The following is a 25,873-nucleotide window of genomic DNA, read 5'->3' as shown; positions in this document are numbered from 1 at the left end:
CCCTCTCTCCCACTACAGGCCTTTGTCTGCCCTTCCTGCCCATCTTCAGAGGACCCCCTCAGGTCCACTTTGTCCCCGGAGCCCCTGTACTTCAAAGCTGAACCACTCAATTGAGTACCAGATTCTGTTCTTGTTGTGTTTCCCAATGCGTTGGCTGTCTTGTTTGAGTTTGGAAGTACCTTTGGAGCAGAGACTGGCCTCTCCTCTGCCTGCTTACCCCCATGGTAGGGAAACCCCCACTAAGCACAAAACACACTCCAGTGGACCCTCCAGCTGCTAGACAATGGGAGGGAGCTGTTTTGTTTTTTGGAAGGAAGAGAACCATGGGGGGATTGGGGGATCTCACAGCCAGAGTGCTGTCACACCCCTCACCCAGTTTGGTTGTTTTGGTTTGGTTCCTCTGTTTTTTGGTCTTTACAGCACCCCTGTTTTGAAGATGAAGAAACTAATGTGAAAGTTAGATGACAGCTCAAGGTCACATAGCTGATGAGTGGTGGAGCAGAGGCGAGAACCCATGCTGGCTGATTGGCAGGACCTCCGTGGTATACTTGAACTCCAAGAGCTTCAATAACAATAACAGTGATGCACCCAGTGCTGGCTCCACCCGGGCACTGCTGTGAGCACCTTGCTGCATTAGCTCTGTAATTCTCTCAGCACCCTAGGAGGGCTAGAAACTGTCATGATTCCCATTTTACAGATGAGGAACAGAGGCACGGAGGACCTAAGTAAGCACCTGCATGTAATGGGGGCGGGAGACTGAGAATGAAAGTTTGGGCAAACATGTATTGAACCCTTTCTGAAGTGCCAGCCCCTGCTGGGCCTTTTATGTGCACGACGTCCTGCAGCAATCCTCAGGGTAAATAGTTGCTGTCGTTCTCATTTTACAGATAAGAAACTAAAACTCTGGGCTGGGCGTGGTCGCTCATGCCTGTAATCCCAGCACTTTGGGATGCCAAGGCGGGCAGATCATTTGAGATCAGGAGTTTCAGACCAGCCTGACCAACACAGTGAAACCCCATCTCTACTAAAAGTAAATTTTAAAAAAATTAGCCGGGTGTGGTGGCGCATGCCTGTTGTCCCAGCTGCTCAGGAGGCTGAGGCAGGAGAATCGCTTGAACCCGGGAGGTGGAGGTTGCAGTGAGCTGAGATCACGCCACTGCACTCCAGCTTGGGCGTCAGAGTGAGACTCCATCTCAAAAAAAAAAAGAAAGAAAAAAACTGAGGCTCTGTGACTTGCCCAAGGTCACATGGCTACAAGGAGGGACACTTTGGTCATCAGACTTGGACCCTGCTTTTCACCACTGAGTCCGACTTGGTGCAGCCCAGGCTGGGGACCATTTACTATGCAGGCTCTGGCCTCCTGGCCAAGGAATTAGACTTTCCAGAGGCATGGCCGCCTGACTCAGAGAATAGCCTGCTTTTTCACTCAATTATGTGTTTTCTATAAAAACAGAACTCTTCATTAAAACAGCTCAGCACAGCCATCAGCTGCAATTACTAATTACTGTCCTTTTAAGAGATAATGCCCCTTTCTATGCATTCACCACACCTGCCGCCACTTCCCACCCACCCCCAACACACAGAGGGTTCCCAGAATGGCCAGGAGCCAGAGGGATCCGGAAGAGCTGCCCAGGGCCCAGTGAGCACACATGGGACCAGTAGGACCCAGAAGAATGGAGAGTTTCAGGAACGTCCTGCAGCTTCACTTCCTTGGAGCTGCTTGGATCCTGGGAACACCCACAGTGTTCCAGGCCTTGGTGAGCCCTTGTGACTCAACTTTACTCCTCCGTTCTTCAGCAATTTGTTGAGTGATATGAGAGGCAGGCACCAAGGATACAAAGATAAGAAAGACCTAGTTCCCCCCTAGATGAAGGAAGGCTCTCACAGGAAGACAGGTCTGACAACAGCAAAGATGACTGAGAATGACAACTAACCTCTCTTGAGGGGTGACGTGCGCCAGGCACAGGCTCTCTTTCCCTTAGTCCTCCCAGCAACCCTCCTGGGCAGTACCATGACTGTCCTGCCTTGCAAATGAATAGGCACCATCAGAGGTGAAGGCACTTCTAGGAAGCAGCAGAGCCTGGAAGTATACCCACATTATCTGATGCTAAAGGCCATGTCTCAACAGGGAAGTGGCTCCCTTATGTACATGGTGGTTACTGTGTTCAAGTGTTCATTGCAGGTGCTGAGTAACTACAGGGAGTTGCTTTCAGGAACACGAAAGTAAAAATGTGGACCCGACGTGCTTGCTGCCCACACAGTCTGTGTTTCCCTGCAGCCAGCTCTGCTCTGCCAACTTCCCCCACCAGCAAGAGTGGTGTGCTGGGGTGAGCAGCCAGGGAGGGGACACAGGAAGGGTGAGGATTGGTGCCCCCAGGTAAGGGGATGGAAATGACCTCTGACCCCAGGACTGTGCTTGGCTTAGCCAGAGACACCACAAAAATATCCCCTATCTACAAGACAACTATTTTTTTTTTTAAGTTTTTGGAAAAGCCATACTTACTCAGTTCTGAAGAGTCTCACCCTAAGATCTCTTTATAGCAGTGGGTGAAATTGTTTATCTTTGCCTCACATGGGAACAGGTCCAAGTCTTACTCCTTTTGACAAATAATTAGCAGTGTGATCCTGCCCTAGGAGTGCACGTGAGGCATGGCTAGGAAGAAAAGGGGGAAGAGGAGGCAGATGCCAACATTCCCCTGGGAGCCTCCATCCTCAGCCCAAGCTGGAGCGATTGGGGAGATTGGCAAAGCTGGTGGCCTGTGGGATAGCCATTTTCTAACGGGGAACAGAGACACCAACCTCACTGGTCTCCGTCTTTCTCCACAGAATCAGGGCTGCCCTAGACATACAGACCCTGTGGGCTGAGATGTCCCACGGTTCAGCAGGGGCTGACTCTGTCAGGTCACCTGAGTGCCTTTCTGTGCCCCTGGGTGCTGCATCATGCTTGCAGATGACATGGGAGTCGGCAGGTCCTGGCGGTTAGGATGGTGGGTGAGGGAGCACCAAGCCTGGGTGTGGGGTGGCCGGTGTGGTCTACTGAAGGCCCTGGCAGCATCCTGACGAGGGCATAAGCACATAAAGAGGGGGCCTCTGTCTGCACTGGGCTCCCCGCCCAGACCAGCGCCTGTGTGCCACATGGCCTGAATGGGGCTGCAGAGAGTACCAAGGATGGGGCACATCTCAGGACCCAGCCGTCCTTCCCTAGCCCCAGCAGTGTGACCAAGCGCATGGGGTGTTTACACTGACCCACGCTCCTTCTCCTTTCCCAGACGGAACACTCACTTTCACATCATCCTTCGATGCCGATGGCGTTGCAAGGGCGTTCGGCCTTAAAAGACCTCAGTGTTTACTTCACATGGGCTTCCACAGCTTAAACAGGAAAATGCTTGCAAGAGGGGTCACAGCGAGCATGCTTTGCCCAGAGCCCAGTTCCTATAGCTTTATGCATCTCCTTCCATCGTCTTCCTGTCATAAGCCTGTCTTAAGGGCCTAGTTGAACAGACCAAGAAGCTTGGGGCTTCCTGGGAGCCTTCAGAGGCACCTGGCCTGGAAACTTGCTTCTTAGGATCTGGCCGGCCTGCGGCTTCAAAGCAGGAGTCCCTTCCCTGTGTGCTGGAGAGCTGAATGCAGCTGCTGCTTAGAGGTCATCACAGTTCAGCCTGGTGGAAGTTCGTGGGACAGGTGACTTTACTCCTGTTGTACAGGTGTGGGACCTGTGACATGACCAGCTGGGTGACCACAGAGCTTGGACTCTGGCTTGGGTTTCTGATTCCTGGACCAGTGTGTATGCACTTTGAGTAACGACATAGTGTGGGGCTCGAGGACAGTACTGTGACCATTGCTCTTCTGGAATGGCTCTTGTCGGAGGGCATAAATGTTGAAAGCTGCTGGATTTCAGTATTCAGGCATTTCGATCACAGAGTCTCTCCTCAGTGATACTTTTTGGTCCTGCCCAGTGACTGTGCCCTGGGATGGAGGCCCTCCACCCCCACCCCAGTCAGGAGGAGCCAGAAGCTTCCACATCTGGAGCCCACTGTTCCTCCCCAGGTCCTGCTTTCACAGGGAGGAAAACTTTGCTTCTGGACAGTTTGGAATGGAATTGGCCAGCGCTCTGCTTGTCAGCTGTGGGAGTCCGGCCCACACTGCAGCTATGGGGAATCAAGTAACAGGCTCCAGGACTAGGCAGATACTGTGTGCTCAGCACTGCGCCAGGCACTGGGGAAGGGCAGTGGGGCCCTGCCTGCAGGCACTTGCAGACCAGGTGGGGACGCATGATGAGGCACAGGACAAGATAAATGGTAGTTTCACCATCTATAGGCCGGGCTGGCTGCACACTGATTCTAGAATGTCTGACATTTAAAATGCTTGATATGCCAGTCGTAGTGGCTCAAGCCTGTAATCCCAGCACTTTGGGAGGCCAAGGTGGGTGGATCACCTGAGGTCAGGAGTTCAAGAACAGCCTGACCAACATGCAGAAACCCCGTCTCTACTAAAATACAAAAAATTAGCCAGGCCTGGTGGCGTATGCCTGTAATCTCAGCTGGTCAGGAGGCTGAGGCAGGAGAATTGCTTGAACCCAGGAGGCAGAGGTTGCGGTGAGCCAAGATTGCGCCATTGCACTCCAGCCTGGGCAACAAGAGCAAAACTCCGTCTCAAAAAAAAAAAAAAAAAAAAAAAAAAAAAAGCTTGATATGAGTTTATTATTAAACTCTTAAGCCTAGGTGGCAAAAAATTATATACATAGTAGGGGAAGGGAAAATGGCTTCCCTTCACCCTTCTAGGGAGGGGGCTTTGACTGGGCTACAAATTAAATTGACATGACAGATTAACGGGAAAAAAACCGTATTTAATTATATACATATGCACGGAAGTCCCACCAAGTATGAGATTCAAAGGAAGACGGGATGATTGAAGCTTAATAGCATCTGGAGCTACAGAAAGGAAACGGGGACTGGGGTTCCTGCGGGTGGTAGAGACAAGTTATAGGAGGGTGATAGAGAGGAGATGATGAATGTCCTCTTGCTATGCAGATAAAAATCTCTCAGGTGATAGAAGTTGTCAGGAGCAGCCCTCTTCTTTATAGATACTTTTACTAATGTAGATTTCCCTGAGAGATGGAAGTTTCTAGGCCAGGCAGTGTGGCTCATGCCTGTAATCCCAATGCTTTGGGAGGTTGAGGCAGGAGGATCATTTGAGCCCAGGAGTTTGAGATCAGCCTAGGCAACATAGTGAGACCCCGTCTAACAAAAAATTTAAAAATTAGCTGGGTGTGGTGGCCCATACCTGTTAGTCCTAACTACTCAGGAGTCTGAGGCAGGAAGATTGCTTGAGCCCAGGAGATCGAGGCTGCAATGAACTATGATCACGTCACTGCACTCTGCCTGGGCAGCAGAGCCAGACCCTGTCTCTTTAAAAAAAAGGAAATTTCTTTTATAAAAGGGCAACTTTTCAGAGCTACTTCTGTGCCTGCGGTTTCTCGGAATAACCAACTCAAAATATGCCAAAGTATATTTTGGGGTGGCATATTCTGGTCTCAAACAGTCATATTTTAGGGTGGTGTGTCCTGAGCCCCGAGTATATATATATATATATGTATAATGCAATTAAGTGCTGATGGAACACAGTGCCAGACATTCAGAGAAGGACAGCGTGGTCACATAGGGACATCTTGGAGGAGGGCTGGAGCCATGGGATTGAAATAGTTTTTTTAGTCTCAGAATCCTTTATTCAAGTGATGTTTTAGGCTCAGTTAGTTTATAAGACAGGTAAGCAAGGGGAAGGGGAGCCCAGGCTTGCCTACTCTATCCCCAGCCCCGACTGCCAGCAGCCTCCCCCCAGCTTCCCCCAGGAGTCACAGCATTCTGATGAGGCTGTGGCCACAGCTTCGATTCCCCCTGGCTGTGAGGGCCCCAGAATGTCACCCACCAGCCCTGACGGCATGCCAGGCTTCCTGAAGAAATGGGCTAAGCATTGATAGGTGGGTGAGCAGGCAGCAGCTACCCGTTGCAGTGGACAGGATGGAGAGGGGGCCTGTGCTCCTTAGTCAGAAGAGCAGCTGAGTCGCTCCTTCTGAGGGAGTGGAGTTGTTTGCTGATCCCTGTTGGGAGTGGGAGAAAGTTCTGCAGTGAACTAGAGGCAAGCCAGCAGAGGCACAGATAACCACATCCTGACATCAGGAAGGCTGTCTTAGAGGGGGCGTGCACAGCCCCCATGGGGACACAGAAAGCCAGAGGGCGACATCTGGTTAGGAGCTGGCTGAATGTCAGAGGGGGAAGGGTGATCTCAGCAGAGGCTGCGGCAAAAGCACAGCACGGATGAGTCCGGGAGCCTGTTCTGAGGCTCAGGGAGCTGCTAATACCCATGTGATCAGTGTACCAGCGCCCAAGGTCATGGGGAGGATGGCAGGAAGGGAGGGTGGAGCCAGAGTGGGAAGGCTGTGAAGGCCATACAGAGGCACAGAAGGCGAGGACCACGGGGCAGAGTTCTTATGGAGGAAAATCCCTCTGGCAGCGCTCACCTGCCAGCCCGAGGAAATTTCAGGAGCAAATCTGGATCCTCCCAGGATCCTGGAGTGAAAGATCAGACCAGAGTGACTGGTAGAGCACTTGCCCCAGCCCAGAAAGGATGTGTCGGGTTGAGAAAATCCGCTCTGGGCCACTCATGCTAATGGAATGTCAGCAGCTGCGAAGGTACAGCCTGCCTTTGCTAGAACTTACTGTGATGCCAGCTCGGTTTTCAGCTACTTCTTTGCCAGGCACATGGTGTGGTCGGGTCTGCCCTAGACCCATTCCGGCCCTCAAAGATGAAGAAAATGAGAAGGGGGCTCCGGCAGAGAGAAGTGTGCTGAAGAGGCGATGCCTGCAGAGGGCCCGGGGAAGGCAGCAGGGCTGGCCTGCCCAGGGAGCTGTCCCCAGGAACCAGCCCAGCCCAGGGGACTTGGTTGCCTGAGGGAGGGGCTTTCCCACCTCACTGACACCTGCTGCTTCAACCAGCTGCCCCACCCTCCACACCGGAGCCTCTTCTCTCTCCCTGTCTCCCAACCAAATCCCACTCCACCCTGCTTTTCACCAAACACCAGCTCCAGCAAGACCCCTTTCCTGTTTCTTCCCCTGCACTGAGTCTGATCCAAAAATACAGCCCTTGATTCCCTGGGCAATATGTCATTTATAGCACTCTAATTGTTGTCTCCAAGGCAGCCATTGTGTTTTCTTCATATTCCCGAAAGCAGACGCCTCTGATACTTACAGAGTGTTGGATCCTTTGCGAACCTTGGGAAGGAGAGTACAGTGGCAAGACCAATTGTCCCCAGCAGTTGCCCACTGAGGTCATTCCTACTCAGGGCTGTGTCCTGCCAGCTGTGCACTCAGGTCCGTGCAGTCCATGCTAGGGGATCCCGGATTCTGTCCTTGGGACCTGATAGGCAAGCCAAGTGGTCCTTAGTTATGTTCCAAGATGGGCGCAGGGCATCCTAAGAATTGGGAGAGGTGGGATTTAAAGCCCGGCTTGGGATGGATGAAAATGAAGAGGAGAGGTGGTATCTGGGGGGCAACCCATGTGCAGGGTCAGGAAAGGCATTTTGGGGATGCCGTGAGGAAGAAAAATACTTGTCCAGAAATCCCCTCTTCTGAAAATCCTGGGGTAAATTCCACCCTCTTCATTCTCTACCAAGTTGCAATCTAAGAGACAAAGTATGGAAAGACGGGCAGAGAATAAGGACATCAGAGGGCTTCATGAAGCTGGGAGCCCAGGTCTTAGGGCAGAGGCCCAACGGAGAGAGAAGATCAGAGGGGCAGCTGCCAGGGGCAGGCCTGGCCTCGCCGGGTGGCACCTGCAGCCTTCGCAGTCTGGGTGAGGACCCTCCGATGGAGCAGGCCTGTGTGCTACCCTCAGGTGGGCTGGTAGAACCACCAGGCAGGGCCTGACAGTACCGTGGTCTTGCTCATCAGTGATATTGAGAAGAAAGGGCCTCACTACTCACCACTGGTGAGAACCGGGAGATGCTGCTGTCTGGCCCTCGGTGGTTCAAACTCTCTGCAGGCTGCCCAGGCAGCTGGTGTGTGTTGGTACTGCTGGCAGTACCAGGGTGAAAATATGGCTGGACTTCCATATGGTTGCTGTATAGCCACTGCCTGGACCCCTCCAGAACCCCCAGACCTCCCCAGCGTCTGAAGGGCCAACACCAGTCACAGCAGGGCCTCCAGGGCTCCACCCCAGCTCTTGGTGAGCAAGTGTCATGACTGGCCTGTGAGAAGCATTCTGGCTGTGCCTGCTGTGTCCAGGGCAGAGGGAGGGAGCCACCCACCCACCCTGAGGTCCTGCCTCCAGGTGGGACCAGCTCTTCTTCTCAACCATTCTAAGGGCCACTCCCCACACTGGTCTTACCTCAGAGGACTTCAGGTTTTCAGGTCAAAAGAAATTCCGAAGTTGCTTGCTCTCATTGCACAGTAACTGTCCCTAAATGGTGATTGAAAAGGATTTCACATCACTTTAATCCTATGGATTATGTAAGGGGAGCTGGCTATTTTGGGAAACCCAAGGAAGGATCCTTTGATAAAGCATAACACCGCCTTCTTTGTGTATCTCCAGGGTCAGGAAGCAAACTTTGCAGTTCCACTTAGGAGGTGTTGCTTGGGCACCTATACTGTTGTGGCTGGCAAGGTGGGAAGCGGAGCTCTGTCCTTAGGGGACCTCCTTGCCAGTTCCTTGCTCTGCCCTCACTCACTGATTCTAAGTCACTGTCTGGACGGGTCTCTTATCCAAGGTCCCATGCTGGGCCCTGTGGGGAATGTGAGTGTAAGCCTGGTCCCACGTTCAGTAGGCACAGGGTGTTGCTTAGCGGAGGATGTGGGTAGGAAGAGCAAACCGAGCAAGACCAGGACTCACAGGACAGTGCTTCAGAGATGGGCAGGATGGCACATGGTCAGGGGACATGGGGCATCAGCAGTGTGGGCACTGACAATGCGTCATGGAGTGCTTCATGCTTTGGCAGCCAAGATGGGGAGAAACTGAGGCACAGAGAGAAAGCAGGCGGTCCAGGGGCATGGCAGAGGCTGCTGCCCTCTTGGCACTCTGCCTTCTGCGAGCTGGGGAGGTGGGCATGTGGGGCCGCCCTGGTGGGGCAGGATCCCCAGGTGAAAGTGGGCCCTCGCTGGGGTGTGCTGATGGCCGCTCTCCCTCCCCATAGCCTGATGTTCACCAAGGTGAAGCTGGAGCAGGTGCTGAAAGGCCCAGAGGAAGCCCTCGTGACCTGCAGACAAATGCTGCGGCTGTGGCAGACCCTGTACAGCTTCTCCCAGCTGGGGTGAGTGGCCGTCATTGTCTCTTGGGTTGCCAGAGGGTGGTTGCCAGGGCAACAGTCCACAGCTGGGTGGCCACCATGCCTGCCAAGATGGGGAGGAGAGTGAGGCTGTTGAATGAGAGCGTGGAACTTCCTGCCCACAGAGCTTTCACATCCGTAGTCCAATTTGAACCTCCTGACAGTCCTCTATGAAGTACACAGAGACCCTACGTAGGACATTGAGGTTCAGAGTGGTAAGAAGGAAGAGAAATCATTCTCGAGCACTGGAGCTGGGTGCTAGGCTTGTTCCTTTATTTTATACTTCAGCTGCTTATAGCTTATGCATTATCAGATTTTATTCCCAGCCCAGTGAGGAAACTCAGACACAGAGATTTTATATATAGCTTACCAGAATCACTCGCCTGGTAAGTGGTAGTGCTGGAACTTGAATCTGGGTCTCTTGAGTTCCAGCCCATGGAGCCTGTCATTTCTTTCCTCATTCCATTTGGAGGCTAGAAGAGGAGGAGGAGGTGGACTCCTGAAGGGTCACCCTTTCTTCCCTAGTCACCCACGGCCTTCATGCCTCTTGTTTCCTGCTGGAGACCCTGGCCTGGGATCTGGGTCTTTCATGGGCCACAGCAGGGCACTCTTGTCCAAGCTGAATCTGCAGAAAGTCTTTGCTCAAACCCAATGGGATGCCTAGGCTTAGCCTATGTGGCCCAAAGGGAAAGAGGGCCTCCTACAGGTCAGGAGCCCTGCCTCTTCCTGATCCTCTTGTCCTTCTTTGGGATAGCTGGCTGTGTCATCTCCCTGAGGCCTCAGGGGACCCAAGTCTGGTGTATATTTGTGTTTTCACAGAGAGTCTAGGAGCCCAGAAGGCTTCCAGACTCCCCAGAGGAACATCTGTGTAACAGTGAAATTTACAGAGGAGGGTAATCAGACAGAGTAAAACACCTTGGGCAGAGTCAGCCCTCACTTTGCAGGCCTGGGAGACCAGGGCTGAGCAGGAGCAGTGGGCGGAAGCTGCCAGAAGGAGGCTCTGGGGTTGAGGGACTTTTCAGAATGAGAATGTGAAGCTACCTGGCAGCTGGATGCATGAGGCTTCCATGCATGGGTGAAGGGACCTGCATTCCGATGGCCTTGTTCTGCTCACTGGCTGTGGCCGCACAAGCAGGTGCACAACCCGGCTCCCCTCTTGCAAGGGGGTTGCCCCGGAGCTGGCTGCTCTGTTTCTGCATCCTTATCTGGATGGCTGCTTGTCTCTTCCTCCAAGTGGTCAGTCGTGGTGGGACCCCTCTGAGCTGCAGCCTTGTCTCCCAGCATTGAAGACCTGGCCTGTGCCTCCCTTGGAGCAGCAGAACTGCAGGGCTGGGGCTTGTCACAACAGGAAGCCCCTAAGCACCTCTCCTTGGCTGCCCCAAACTAGATTTTTTAAGCCTTGGTTTCTGATCTGTGGCCCCAAGTTTAGAAAAGAATCCTCCCTATCTCCTGGGAAAGCCAGGAGGATATTGGATCCAGGCTTCTGGTCCAGATAGCACTGCCCTACACTGGGGGTAAAATCGAGTTTAGGGTAGCCAAGGATTAAAACCACAGCCTGCAGGTCTGGCCTAGCAGACCTTCACTATCAGCCGCACCTTCCACTGAACTCCCTGACCCCCTTCCTCTGCTCTGCCTGGGCCAGCCCCACACTGCTGGTCTCATGTTCTAATTGCCCCTCAAGCCCTGTCCAGATGCCCCTCCTTCATGGAGCCACCAACCACCCAGCCTCTAAAATGCTTCATTCAACCCTCTCATGTGGGTTTTTGCTAATTGCTCAACTTGAACGGTCCCTTCTCCCCATCTGGGCTGTAAGGTTCTTCAAGGTAGGGACCATGCTGTACGTTGGCCTAGAACCAAGTGTAGTCCTGGAGATGGACTCTTTGTGGAGCCCTAGGAAAGGCGCCTTCACGGGATGGGAGAAAGAGTAGGATGGGAAGCTGCACCCAGCCCTGCTTCACGCCAGCCCTGCACCAGGATCTGCCCACGTCTCATTTACTCCCCAGCAACACCTTGTGTGATGGACATTCTCACGACCATTTTCAAGATGAGAAACCTAAGACTTAGAAAGGTCAAGTAGCATTGCCAACGGTCACAAAGCTGAGAAAGGTGGCCCATGATTCCAACCTAGTGTTTCTGGCTTTTTTGTTTCGTATTGTTTTTGTTTTTTTGAGACAGGGTCTCGCCCTGTTGCCCAGGCTGGAGTGCAGTGGCACAATCACAGCTCACTGCAGCCTCTATCCCCTGGGCTTAAGCAATCCTCCTGCCTCAGCCTCCCAAATAGCCGGGACTACAGGCACCCACCACCATGTCTGGTTAATTTAAACATTTTCCGTAGAGATGGGTCACACTGTGTTATCTAAGCTGTTGTTGAACTCTTGCCCTCAGGTGATCCTCCTGCCTCAGCCTCCCAAAGTGCTGGGATTATGGGTATGAGCCTCCATGCCTGGCCTGTCTCTGGCTCTTTTGCACCACACTTTGTGCCTCCTGGGAATGGGAAGGGGTGGGAGAGGAAGGGAGCCAGCCCTGAGCCATTGTGGTTTTATAGATGGTTTCCTCTGATGCCCACTAAAATTCCCAGGCCCAAGTTGAAGCCAGGGTGAGCCTGAGTTAGGATGGCAAGGACACCCCTGGTATTCATTGTGGGATCATCATCTTGGTGCTTCTCTAAAGGAAAGAAACCTTCTTGCCCAGGCTTGGCCTGCCTCTTCCTCTCCTGTGCCTTCTGCTTCTATTCTCTAAGTTTCCCCGGTCGACAGGGTCAAAGGTTGTGGGCTTCCTCGGCAGTGGGAATGCGCTGGCTGGGGCTGCTTGTGCCCCAGGATGGCCATGGTGGGCTTAAGCTGGAGGCTATTTCCTGGCTCCACCCAGCCCCCACTCTGTGAAAAGAGGAACCCCTCCCCCCCACCAGCAGTATAGCAGCAGGGATCTGGGAAATTGGGGACAAGGGTTGGGGGACAAGATGGGATCTCCATGACTGTTTAATCTGCCACCCCAGGGGCTTCTGCTGGCTCCTCTGGGGACCCCCTGGCAGCCCAAGGAATGGAAGCCTGAGGCAGGGGGTGACATCCGGGCCCTTTTTCCATAGGGGTTTGGGGGTTGCAGCACTTCTAGTGCCCTGTGAAGACCAGGCTTTCCTTGGCAGTCAGTCCACAGTCCCCACTCTCTGCCTGGCACTCTGCTGGATGTTGTTCCCCCTGGCCTGGGGAGCTTCTGGCCTTACCCACTTCAGAGAAGATAGTAGGGAGTGTGGGAGAGTTTCCAGGTCTCAGCCTGTGTGGCAGGAGACCCATGTTGATCCCTCCTGCTTCTCTAGTGATGTTGGTGGCTTCAGCTCTGTCTTTGGGCCTGAACCCACAGCCCCAGAGCCTGCCTGAAGTGAGGCTGTCCCATTCTCCCTGCCAGTCCCTGTGACACTAGCCCTCTACCTCACTGGGCCCTGTGACGCTAGCACTCTTCCTTACCGGACCCTGGCCCTCTTTTTGCCTTCCAGAGGCCTGGAAAAGGATGGCAGCCTCGGTGAGGGCCTCACTGTGAAGAAGCAGAGTGGCATGCACCTGACTTTGCCTGATGCCCATGATGCAGACTCTGGTAAGAATGAGCTCCTTGAGCAGCTGTGTGCCTGGACGCACAGCTCACGCTCCCAGCTTGAGAGCACCAACACGGAGAGGGGCACCTCCCAGCCGGGCCAAGCCCACCACTGGCTCCTCGCCAGCTCGGGCAACTTCTAGGGCTAATCTTGGCTCTGGGTAGGGGCTGGCTGCTGGTCCCACAGTGGGCAGTGGGCAGGGGAGGAACCTTGCCTCCTGCATGGGGGTGAAGAAAGAGGAGCCTGGCTGGAAAGGTGGCTGTGGAGCACAGAAACCGTTTCCCCTTCAGCTCAAGCCAGAGGCCACAGTCCACCTAATGTCCTCGGCAGATCAAGTCAAATAGAAAGGAATGGACTGAGCTCTTTACAATTCTAAGCTGAAAGCAGACTCTTTCCTGGAAAAACTCATCCTGAAACCCATGGCTTGTGAAATTCAAATGAGTTCAGGAACTGCAGACTTAACATTTTTTAACTGAGGACCTGCTTTAAACAAAACACCTTCATCAAAAACACAAGAATTAGTCATGGGAAAGAAAGTGTGAGTGGAGTTGTGTTTAGTGGAATTGCTCAGTTTTTTCGCTTCTGTGGACATGAGCCTTTGTTTTCACTTCTGTGGACATGAGCCTTTCTGTGGACAAAGCCTTGCACCTTTGCTGTCAAGTGACAGAGTTGATTTCAGAAGCCAAACCTAGCACCCGACTTTAGAGGCACATCTCAGGGGTGTATGGCTGTATGCAGAGCTTCTGTCTCCCAGGAGGGAATGGTTAAGGAAGGGGGGAATGGTAGCTCCCTTGCAATTAAAGAGGGAAGAATCATGAACAAAGTTATTAGGACTCCACATACACTTGTCTCATAAACTGAAGTCATCCGTGGTTTGCCCTGAGGTCTCCTGAGTTTATTGGATCCTTTATTGCGTCTGTGACAGAGAGAGAAAGTACTCACATTTCACCTGCATGGGAATTATAAATGTCAACAGCTTATATATCCTGAACCGGAGCCCATGTCACACAGAACTGCCACTGGGAGAGGTTTTCCAGAGGGCAGTATTCTGACTTGAGCTGCTATCCAGTCCTTCATAGCATGGGGACCTTTCTACAAACAAATGATAATATGCACTTGTGAAAACAGAGAGTGAAAATAGCCAAGGGAAGAAAAGAAAAATCATTCCTAATTTCACCACTTAGACCTTAATAAATGGCCTTTCAGACTTTTTTCCATGCCCATATTTTTTATAAAAATGTGGTCCTATTCTTTTGTAACTTGCTTGTTTTCACGTAACTATATAGTGTGAACATCTTTCTACATTGATATCTGTATTTGTATTTTGTTATTTTACTGACCGCAGAGTCTGGGATGATTATACCCCCACTTATTTTTAATCAATCCCTATTGTTGGACACTGAGGTCATTTCTGTTGTGTTCACATAAAGAGCACCTTTGCTGACATTACTGTTTTCCTAGGAACAGATTCTAGTGGGATCTCTGCCTGATTTTCCTCCAAAGAGCTCCCCTCCCCAGCTGTGGGTGAGAGGACATAGTGGGCCCTCCCTAGTGGGTCTGTAGGCTGCTTTCTGGCTGCCCAGCCACACCACCCTACCCTGATTCAGGGTGCCCTGTCTCCCCATGGTGCTGGGCAATGACTGCTCCTGGGGCCTGCAACGTGTGGACCTCTGACCACTGTTCAGCTCATGCCCTCTTGCTCTGCAGGCTCCCGGCGAGCTTCGTCCATCGCAGCCTCCCGGCTGGAGGAGGCCATGTCAGAGCTGACTGTGCCCTCTTCGGTCCTGAAGCAGGGCCCCATGCAGCTGTGGACCACGCTGGAACAGATCTGGCTGCAGGCTGGTGAGTGCCCTGGTCCCAGTGACACACACAGCCTGTCTACAGGCCACCCGTGCTCTCAGAGCCCTGTCCTGGAGAAGGGAGTGTGGGGAGGTGGGGACTCCTTGCTAAGCCCACGCGGGTTACAGAGTCCTCGCCTCTGGCTATGGGTCTCCTTCTCTGCCCGGTGGAGATGGTGTCTGCCTTCCTGCCTGGGACAGCTTCCCTGGAAGCAGGCCCAAACATGAGAGGATTGGAGGTCCTGAGAGGCCGCACAATTGGACAGTTGTCTCAGTCTCAAAAACAGGCTTCAAACCCTGGAGAGCTCAGAGAGGGGAGGTGTGGAGGCCCCAAGAAAGAGAGGGCTGGGGGTAGAATTCATTGAAGGTGGAGGAAAGACTGGTAACTTTGAGGTTGCCATTCAGGTGACAGTCCCTCTTGGTAACTAAGTGATACCATTGCCTCCAGGAGTCTGAAGACCAGCCAGTATTGGGGAGGCAGGCTGTAGGAAGCCTGGCTCCAGAGTTCCACAGACCTGGGTTCTGAAAGCAGCCCACAGCTGGCTAGCCCCGATCTGAAACGAACCAGTGTGTGACACAGTCAGCGTGGCCATTACAAGTGCTCAGCAACAGGTGTTTGGCTTCCGTCTCGTCCGTGGCAGTCATGGTGGAGGAAGAGGCAGCATGGCCCCACAGACAGCGAGTGTCCTAACACTGGCTTATGAATGCCCAGGAGGGACTCACTGCCAAGAGTTTTGAAAATTTACCCTGACAGTAGTGTGAGAGGTAGATCAGAGTGGAAAGAGAGCGAGCCAAGGCCAAAGATGACAAGTGCCTGAATGAAATAAAATGGCAGCAGAAGACAGAGGAGGAGGATAGGCTAAATGGACCCCTAAAGTACCCCAGGCCAACACACCCACCCTTGGCCTAGAGCTGCCCAAGTGAAGTTCTGGGCCCAGGAGCACCTCTTGCATTTTCTCTGATTACCCTCCTCTCTGCTCCTTCCCCATCATGGGGGTGTGCTGTTGTCCCCAGGGGGAGTTGGAGAAGAAACTGAAAGTTGATGATCTATTACTGGGACGTGGGGATTTGGTAAATCAGAGTCAGAATATGCTTGTTAGCTGAGAATCTAAGGTTTCCCACTGCATGTTCCTCACATACGGACACATTAGTATGCAGTACGCCCCCGCTCTCCCCACTGTAGGTTCTGAATCTGCAAAAAACATTGGATAGGATTCACAGGAAGGCTAGACATGGGAGCAGTTTAACAATGCAGAAACTGTCCCAGTTAGCATCTCAGGGTCCCTTCAGATGCTGGGGGTGGGCGGAGGCTGCACTTGCTCCACAGTCAGCTTGTTGGGTCTTAAGTAGGAAGAGGGATGTTGAAAAATCCAGAGGAATAATAAACAAGGCTTCGCCTTAGGCAAAGGTTCCCGTCGTCCTCTAAGATTCTAATGACTTCTAAGACTAAAATAATGACTTCCACCTTCTAAGGGGCCGCATGGAGCCCCAGCCCCCACAGATTCGCACCCATGATGGGGGCTTCACCAGCTTTAAGGAATGCAGCATATCACAGTGATCAGATTCTGCAGTTGTGGGTTGCCTGTACCAGAGCTCCCAGGCCTTTGTTTGAATGATTTGCCTTGGTTTTGGGGGGGTGGGGGGGCTTGGTGTTTTTTGGTTGGTTGGTTGGTTGGTTGGTTTTTTGAGGCAGAGTCTCACTCTGTGGCCCAGGCTGGAGTGCAGTGGTGCAATCTCAGCTCACTGCAACCTCCACCTCCCAGGTTCAAATGATTCTCCCACCTCAGCCTCCTGAGTAGCTGGGACTACAGGTGTGTGCCACCGTGCCCGGCTAATTTTTTTTGTATTTTTAGTAGAGACAGGGTTTCACCATGTTGGCCACACTGGTTTCGAACTCCTCACCTCAGGTGATCTGCCTGCCGTGGCCCACCAAAGTGCTGGGATTACAGGTGTAAGCCACTGTGCCTGGCCTGATTTCGTTTGTTTACTACCATCATCACAAACTTGCTTGCAGTTCTCAGGTTGTATATTGCTTTATACTAGGGATGTTAGCATGTGCTGGTAACTCCAAGTAAGGTTAAAGGCCCTCCTGAAGCCAGTAATTAGACTTGGGAATGTCAAGAGAAACACACGCCCTTCAATCATTTGCACATGAGCCTTTCTTCTTTGGTCATTATCTTAGATATTCACTCCACAGAAGAGAACTCCGAGAACAGCATCTGAATGCTTTGAATGTGGTGCTGCATCAGGGTCAGGCAGTGTAGTATTAGGAGACCAGTTTGGGTGCATGTAGCAGATCCAAAATAGCAGTGTCTTGCACAAGGTGGGTGCTTATTTCTTTCTCATGTAACAGTTTACAGATGACAGCCTTGACTGGGACAGCGACTCTTCTGTCCCTAGGGTATCACTGTCATCCTTGTGGTCCAGGATGGCTCTCTGCCACATTGACATTCCAAGGCAAACGATTTACAAGGAAGAAAGGCACCCCCTTCCCTATAAGGACATGTCCTGGAATTGGCACACATCACCTCCCCTCATGATCCGTTGGCCAGAACTTAGTTATTTGACTGCCCCTAACTGCAGAGGGCTCTGGCAGATGTCATTATTCCGGGTGTCCCATTAAAAGGCAGGGGATCAGGCCTGGCGCGGTGGCTCATGCCTGTAATCCGAGCACTTTGGGAGGCCGAGGCAGGCAGATGGCTGGAGCCCAGGAGTTCAAGACCAACCCAGGCAACATGGTAAAACTCCATCTCTACTAAAAATACAAAAAAATTATCTGGGCATGGTGGTGCATGCCTGTAGTCCCAGCTACTCTGGAGGCTGAGGTGGGAGGATCACTTGAGCCTAGGAAGTCGAGGCTGCAGTGAACTGAGACTGTGCCACTGCATGCCAGCCTGGGCAATGGGAGTGAGACCCTGTCTCAAAACAAAAAAGTCAGGGGATCTATCCTGCTAGAAAAAGGGGAGAATAGACTGGTGACTGGTGCACAACCGCCACGGCCAGGAAAGGAACATGAGAAGGTGTCCTAGCTCTTTCATTCTGAGCATGAGAGAATTCCAGGGTAATTTGCACCCCCTGAGCCCTCTCCCCTCCCCTGGCTGCCATCATCACTAGCAAGCATCTACCAAGCACCTGTTGAATGGAGGGCTGCCAGGACCAGATCACCAGGGCAATGATCTCCCTAAACCGCCTCCCCCACCTGACCCAGGCTAAGAATACGATCAGCATCCCCCCGCCAAACCCCGCCTAATGACTCCACCAGCTGCAGCAAATTTGCAGGAAGGGAAAAAGATGCCTTGATCATTTTGGAAGGAGCTAATCCCCCTGGTTTGGTTCAAGATAAATTGCATCCCAATCTGTTTGACAGTAAGTTCCATCGTGAATTCACTCTTTGGTTGAATTCAAACGGACTGTCATAGCCTTCCTCTCTCAACTCTTGCCCTCCTCTCCTGCCTTCTGCAAGCCTCCTTCCAATTCCAGTCCAGTGTGAGAAGCTGATGAATGGTACCCAGTTGAGAGACAGGCTGCAGGGCAATGCCTCTTGAGCAGCGGGTCTGTGTGAGAGTGGGAGAGGCACAGAGTCCCATAGATGCTCCAGGATCTGAGTGTTGAGAGAGGTGCTTTCCCTAAAAGCAAGAACTACCCCTTCATCCCCCATGATCGCCACGATCCCAGGTCACGGCTCTGGGAGCTGACAGTGGGCCAGAGCAGGAGATGCATGTAGGGACAGTGCCCCTGCCCTGGAGGTCCAAGGGCTCATGGGCAGCTCTGGGCTTTCTCTAGGTTTAGGGGAAGCTGGCCTGAGTCTCAGCTCCCTGATGCCAGACTCCTATGGTCTGGTGCCAGTGCCCTGGCCCGCAGTTGGAGGCCACCCCAGGTGTCTCCTGGGCAGACTTGAGAGGCTGGGGTGGGGTGGCCAGCACTGTGGCTGAAGCAGGTGTTTATGATGAAGCCATAGTCCAGGGGGAAGCTGGCGCTCACCCTTGGTCCTACATGCTCCTCTACTCTTTGTCATCCTTCCTGCCCCCTCCTGTCTTCATTCAGTGCCTTCTTCCCACGTCCTCCTCTTCCCTGGCTCCAGCTTTTTCTTCCCTCCTCCCAGCTTCCCAAGTCAGCGAGGCCACTCTCAGGACAGGCCCTTGCAGCCCCTGACTGCCTTGTGCCCTCTGGGTCCCAGGGATGGAGGGTCTCAGACCAACCTGAGAACTCCCTGGAGACCTTTGGATTCCCTGTGTTGGCCTGGGCGTTCTCTGTTCTAGCCCCCTTAGTCTTCACTCTCCTTCCTCCCTTGCCCTCTCCCCACCTTCCTTCTTTTTCTGGGCATTCATATGCTCTGAGCGTCTGATGCTTATTTCCTTGGGGTCACCAAAACAGCCCCCACTGAGGGTCAAGGCTAGCCATGGTGAATTATTTTGGCGGGCCTAACCTATTTCTCTACTGCCCTGTGGCTCACCTCTCTGAAGTCTGGGGGAGGGTCTCTGTAGGAAGCACACTCACCTGGAGAGGTCCTAAGAGACCTTAGGGGTGAGCCCAGGCTCTCTCTACCCTGCTCATCAGCACAGGGCCAGCCTGTGGTCAAGGCCCTCCCTGCAAAGGGGGTGTGGAAATATCCCACGGAAAGTGGGCCCATCCCCCTTGCCTGGGGTGGGAGAGCCTCAGCTTTGGCAGGAAGACTGGAAGCAGCTCTGGGTGCGGGGTTAGACCAGGATGCCTCAAAAAAATAATAAAAGGGCCCCTTGCAAAGCTCCAGGGAACAGATGTTTTCCATTTGTAGCCTGCCGAGAGAAAGCACAGAGGAGAGGGGGTGGAGAGAGATGGAGGGAAGAGGAGGAAAACTGGAGACAGACAAGCAAGAGGAGGTCAGGGGGTAGGCAGGAGGATGATGAGAGCAGAGGGAAAATCAGAAAGGGGAAGACAGCGTGAAGGAATGGAGGGGCCCCTTGACGCTGAGGGTGCAGTAAGGCCCCATGTGCTGGATGATGACCTCGACAATGAAAATTCAAGGAAAATGTGGTGCCCTGGCCAGGGGATGCTGGGATGGGTGTGGGCACCACTGGGTCCTGGCAGCCAGGGCCAGGCTGGGAAGGATCAGGGCCATGGGTGGACGTGGCACCCCAGGGCTACTGCAGCTATCTGACCATGGTGGGCAAAGCATCGAGCAGGAGCTGAAGGCACCTGCTCAGAGACACTGAGACTAGCAAGGGGCGGTGCACTGTCACCCCAGACTTTTGGGCCTGTGTGCAGGTCAGAGGCCTACCCTGGAGGCTGGCCCTGCTGGGCACTGTCTGCCAGGCCGCCGGAAGCCCTCAGGAGGCCTCCCTGCTCGGGCTCTGGTCTGTGTCTTCTGGTTTCCTGTCTAACTGGGGATGGAGCCCCGTCAGTGGAGCAGCCCTAACGGTTCTTCAGGACGTGTTCTCTGGTGTATGGCCAGCCCAGCAAGGCCCTGGCCTCTGGAAGACCCAGGGCCCCAAGGCAAGAGGGATTGGGATTGGGTGGGATACCCTCTAAAATCTGTTGTTGTGAATACACTATGAGGGGTCCCCAAGGGAGGGACCAGGGGCAGCCTCTGGAGACAGGGCAGCAAGTTGTAAACAGCTTAATGAGCTGTGCCAGGGTCAAGTGGACCAGGGGAGTGGGGAGCTTGACTCCTGGGCCCTCAGCTAAACTGAGCTTCTGGTGATGGAAGAAGCAGCCACCCTGCAAAAGTCACACCCACACACCTCCTTCTGCCTCTCCTCTCTCATGACCCTGAGGGATTCTGCCACAGTGGAGCCCAGCCCACCTTCCTTGTCCTCTTAGTCCAAAGGCCTCTGCAGCCTTCAGGCTCCAGCTCCAATGCCACCTCCCTCAGGAAGACTTCCCTGACCACACCAGCAGCACCGACCTGGCCCCTCTTGAGTGCCCATAACACTCAGATGTGGCACTTGTCATTCCACTGCCCTGGTCTCTGAAGTGGTTTAGTGGCTCAGCTGCTCCCACCCCTGCCCCCACTCTTTCTCCTCCTTGTGGGGAGACCAGGCACATAGTCAGTACTCAGTAATTGTATGTTAAGCACTCAGTTATGAAGGCAGCCTGTTCAGACGCCCCAGCAGCAGCTCAACAGCAAAGCAGAGAGGGAGAGCTGAGGCTGAGATAGCCAAATCTCTGACCCCTCCCCTCACCAGCCATCTGCCCCTGGGTTCAAAGCCCCCATTTCCTGTGCTCTCTGCCTTGGGAATCTCCATTTCAGGCTGTCCCCAGGGACTAGAGCCCGCATTTCTCTCCCATATCCAGGAAGCCTGGCTTCTCTGTGTTTAATTCTCTGATCCTCCCAAGTTCTCATATCCACTAGAGAAAAAGAGTTCTCTCACTCAGAAAGCGTTGTATTTTAGGATGTGGCAGGCTACTCCGGTTGCACAATGAACCTTAGGCAATGCTCGTGCTAAGTACCCCAGTGCCTGTGTTGCAGTCAAGGTTTTAGTTAGGCCTTTTCTGCTGCCTATTGGGACAGGAGGAGGGAATGTCTGGGCCTGGTTTCTCCACCTCTTTCTGAGAGCTTCCCTTGGGCATATCTGTTCTCTATCCCACCCCAGACATAATCTGAACTAGGGTAACCTCAGCTGTCAGCTTTTGCTAGGCAGAGTTCTTGGCAAAACCACAAGTCAGACTCTGCTGGCCCTTCTGCGTTCCCCATCTGTGTCTCGATCCTTCTGTGCCTTCAGCATAGGCTCAGCCCCAGGAGTGGGCAGCCAAGCCTGGGGGCTACTTTGGACAAAGGCTGAGTGCCCAGTGAGGCCGAAAAGCCTCGTCTCCTAAAGTGCCTGCCGTGGGGTATGCCTGTGCCGCGTGGGTCTGAAATGTGTGTTTGTGTGGGCTGGCCTGGGTTGGAGAAACTGCCCCATTTCCTACTCCTCTGATTGCGGGACAGATCCTCTCCTGCCTGCTGGCCCAAAGGGGTGTGTGTCTGCTTTGGAGGGAGGCCACAGAACTGCTGGGGAGTCCAGCCCTGGCTTTGCCCTTTCTCAGTGAGGGAATGGGGTGGGGTCCTTACCTTCTAAGCCTGCTTTTTTTTTTTTTTTTTTTTTATGGAGTCTTACTCTGTCACCCAGGCTGGAGCACAGTGGCGCGATCTCAGCTCACCACAGCCTCTGCCTCCCAGATTCAATCAACTCTCTGCCTCAGCCTCCCGAGTACCTGGGACCACAGGCACCCGCCACCATGCCCAGCTAATTTTTTTGTGTTTTTACTAGAGACGGGGTTTCACCATCCTGGCCAGGCTGGTCTTGAACTCCTGACCTCGTGAACTACCCGCCTTGGCCTCCCAAAGTGCTGGGACTACAGGCGTGAGCCACGGCGCCCGGCCACCTGCATTTTTTAAGTATGGATTAGGATAGCACCTGCCTGCTTCCAAGACTTGCTGTCAGGATTAATGAGAAAGTGTTTCCCAAACCCGGGGCTTGGCCCATCAGCTCTCCATCAGCACAGGGGTAGTTTCTGTAGCTGTTAACAACACTGCCTGGTTTGTGCCCTCCTTTGCCCCTGAGCTGCTTCTCCCTCATCCTCCCACCCCATCCTTGGCAGGGTCATTTGGTTCTCCCTGGCTCTGAGCACACGCCCACCTTCAGTCAGCCCCTGCCTGGGAGACCAAGGGGCCCAAAGAGAGCGCCCTGGTCTGCTTCCATCCCCTTCTCCCTGGACATGCAATGAACAAAGTGAAGGAACACTGAAAAAGAGGCTGGAGTCACCTGAGCAAGCTCTTAGCTCAGGGGACGCCATGTCCCCACGCAAGGTTCTGAAGTCAGACGGCCCAGTGCAAACCCTGGCATCATCACTTACTCCCAGTGTGGCCTTAGTCCCATGCCTTGACCCCTCTGCGCCCAGTTTTTGCCCCTCTAAAGTGGGGTAATAAAAGTACTTGTGCAGGGTGCGGTGGCTCATGCCTATAATCTCAGCACTTTGAGACTGAGGTGGGAGGATCTCTTGAGCCCAGGAGTTCAAGACCAGCCTGGGCAACATGGCAAAACCCCATTTCTACAAAAAAATACAAAAATTAGCTGGGTGTGTTGGCACATGTCTGTAGTCCCAGCTACTCGGGAGACTGAGGTAGGAGGATTGCTTGAGCCCAAGAGGTCAAGGCTGCAGTGAGGCCAGGCACGGTGGCTCACACTTGTAATCCTAGCACTTTGGGAGGCTAAGGTGGGCAGATCACTTGAGGCCAGGAGTTTGAGACCAGCCTGAGCCCCTCTACCAAAAATACAAAAATTAGCCAGGCGTGGTGGTGCGTGCCTGTAATCCCAGCTACTCAGGAGGCTGAGACAGGAAAATCACTTAAACCCAGGGGGCAGAGGTTACAGTGAGCTGAGATCGCGCCACTGCACTGCAGCCTGGACAACAGAGGGAAACTCTGTTTCTAAATAAATTAATTAATTTAAAAAAAAAAAAGCTGCAGTGAGCCATGGTCACACCAGTGCACTCCAGCCTGGGTGACAAAGGAGACCCTGTCTCAAAAAAAAAAAAAAGAAAAGAAAAACTTGTTCTACAGGGTTTTTGTGAGCATTAACTGGGACGATCTTGGTGCCATTGACTGGCACTTAGCAAGGTGCCTGACACAGAGGAAGCACTCAGAAACCGTTACCTAGTGTTCCCACTACATCCCATAGTCAGTGTGTCCCATGCTGTGATTCGGTGGGATAGTGTTCGTCACCTAAGACTGGTTCCCCAGCTCTGAGGATGCAGGGAGGGGGTCAGGATGCCTCTGACTCCCCACCACTCACACCTCCCACTGCCCTTCTGCTTTTGCAGCTGAGCTGTTCATGGAGCAGCAGCACCTCAAGGAAGCAGGTTTCTGCATCCAGGAGGCAGCGGGCCTCTTCCCCACTTCTCACTCAGTACTCTATATGCGGGGCCGGCTGGCCGAGGTGAAGGGCAGCCTGGAGGAGGCCAAGCAGCTGTACAAGGAGGCGCTCACGGTGAACCCAGATGGTGTGCGCATCATGCATAGCCTGGTGAGTCAGAGCCCCCCCGCACTCCCGCCACCTCCTCCCACAGCCTCAGGGCCCTTATCCCCCTTTGTCCCTCCTTGTCCCCATACTCCACTGCCTGCCTGTGCCTTGCTACTGCTGTTCCCTGGTGTCTGGGGGAGGGGGCTTCCCTCCTGCTCTGTTGGAAGAGACAGTTCTTGGGATACTTAGCCTTCTCTTGTAGACACAGGCCATTTCCCTTCAATCAGGGTCTGTTGATGACAAAATCTAGAAGGTTTGGTTGATACTCTTTGTGACTTCCTTTTGCTATAAGTTTCTGCAAAGGAATCTAGCCCCAAAAGGCTCTCGTTGTTACCCATGAGACCCTTGACCTGAAGGCTAATCCAGACTCTAGGCGGTTACCAAAATGCTTTTCTTTCTGGGAGTCCCCAGACCCTCCCTGCCTCCTCCATTTCCGAGGAGTTCCACATCTCTTTGGTGGGATTCAGGGGGTTTTCTGGGGTGCGCTGTCGTGTCAGACCTGACTCAAGCACACACTGAGAGTGGTCCCTGGGATGCTAAGAGGATCCAGTAGCCCCTGGTCCTCATTCATGGGCTCAGGACTTGGGTATCCAGGGCACAGGGGCCTCCCTGTGGGAAGCTCAGAGGCTGGGGAGCAGGATGCTGATACTCTTGTCCTGGCCTTACCTCTACCTGGTGATGATGAGTAAATCAGCCACCTTCTCTGAACCTTAGTTTTAATTATCTGTCCGGTGGGTATCCTCTGGTCCAGGCAACATTTATTGAGCACCAGCTCTGGCAGGTGATATACTAGACCCTATAGATTATCATTTTTTTTCTGCTTTCCTTTGCTGCTTCCGGAGAACAGGTATCCAGATAAATGTAGTGATCTGAAAGCTTGCAAGCCTGCGTCTGCACAAGTGATTTTTGAAGGATAATCTAGGAGCCCACAGTTAGTAACAGTCTTTCCCTCTTAGGGTCTGGGTTCCACCTTGGATGTCCCCCTGTGAGAGCGTGTTAAGGAGAATAGCCATTAGGGTATCCCTGATGTCTTCTGGCACGTAGAGAGCACAGAGGCATCAGGAGAATGGCTCCAGGTGGCTGAAGAGTTGGCATTGCCAAAAGGGGGCTGATTTGTCCATGAGTAGAAGCTACAGGGAGTTAGATTTCAGCCATGTCAGGGAAAACGTTAACTCTTAGCATAGTCTAGGCACATACTCAGTAATCATCTGGTGAGAGTGTTGCCAAGAGAATGCAACGTCACATGGGGAGGAGCCAGACCAGGTCATCTTCACAAAGTCCTTTCCAACCTGACAGTCCTTGAAAAGGAAATACAACAGAAATTCCTAGCTCAGCTATTATTCCCGCCGCCTGATTTCTATAGATTTCTAACTTAGGTCTGTGTGAATGTTCAGCCTCAGATGAAGAAAGCCCGTGCAGCCACCATACACCCTTGTCCATGTTCCCTCCCACATGGCTGCATTGCCTTCCAGTCAGCTCAGCAAATGTTTGCTTTCTGCAAGAGGCTTCCTCCTTCCTCCCTCAATTTAGACATTAGCTTCTCTGATAAATGCCTCGCCAGAGGTCACATCCGGAAACTTGATTAGGGCAGTAGGAGGGAGGGTGTGGGCTATATCATTGGGCCTGCAGCCCGGCAGAGATGTCTGCCTTCCACTGTGTTCACGGATATGAGCCTGCAGGCTCAGCCCCGAAAACCCAACAAAATCCAATAACAAGTGCAATTTTGAAGTAACTGTGCCATTTTTCATTTATGCTTATTATTGTTTGTAGCTATTTTCCTGAAATTGAAGCAGTTTCCAAGGGTAGGTTTCCATGGTAACTGAATAGCCGTCCAGAGTGGCTCCCTGCAGATGTTTCTGAAACGGTCCCTTTTTCCTTCCTGGGGTGCCTTGCTGATTTGATGAAATTAGAGCAAGTCAGAGCCAGGCCTGCCCTCTTTTAAAGTTGCAAGCAACCAGAGGGGCAGTTGGCTTCTGCGTGGGCAGCCCATCCCGTCTACAGGCTCTGTTCCTGCCAGCATCCCACACATATGCATAAAGAATAGCAAATGTTCAGCCTGAGGAAGATTTGCTAAGCACTCGTTTTCTGAAGACATTTGAACACTTTAGTGAGTCGATCTCAAGTGTTCCCAGATCTAAGTGTCTTCCCTGTG

The 25,873-nt window shown here is 52.9% G+C and overlaps 1 protein-coding gene across 5 annotated transcripts in view; it reads left to right on the top strand.

Moving 5' to 3' along the window:
• TTC7A (tetratricopeptide repeat domain 7A) overlaps nt 1–25,873 on the top strand; it is a 159,799-nt gene that overhangs the window by 122,891 nt on the left and 11,035 nt on the right. For 4 of the 5 annotated variants that reach the window (XM_058428372.1, XM_058428371.1, XM_032176893.2 and 1 more), the window contains exons 16-19: nt 9,185–9,301; nt 12,807–12,904; nt 14,610–14,744; nt 23,522–23,724. In XM_058428372.1, coding sequence (XP_058284355.1) covers nt 9,185–9,301; nt 12,807–12,904; nt 14,610–14,744; nt 23,522–23,724 — 553 coding nt within the window. The remainder of the gene's footprint in view (nt 1–9,184; nt 9,302–12,806; nt 12,905–14,609; nt 14,745–23,521; nt 23,725–25,873) is intronic. The other variant, XM_032176894.2, reaches the window with a different exon arrangement.

This window comes from Hylobates moloch, unplaced genomic scaffold (assembly GCF_009828535.3).
Source record: "Hylobates moloch isolate HMO894 unplaced genomic scaffold, HMol_V3 SCAFFOLD_15, whole genome shotgun sequence".
In the NCBI taxonomy this organism is placed as follows: Eukaryota; Metazoa; Chordata; class Mammalia; order Primates; family Hylobatidae; genus Hylobates; species Hylobates moloch.
This window is presented reverse-complemented; position numbering and strand designations above follow the sequence as displayed.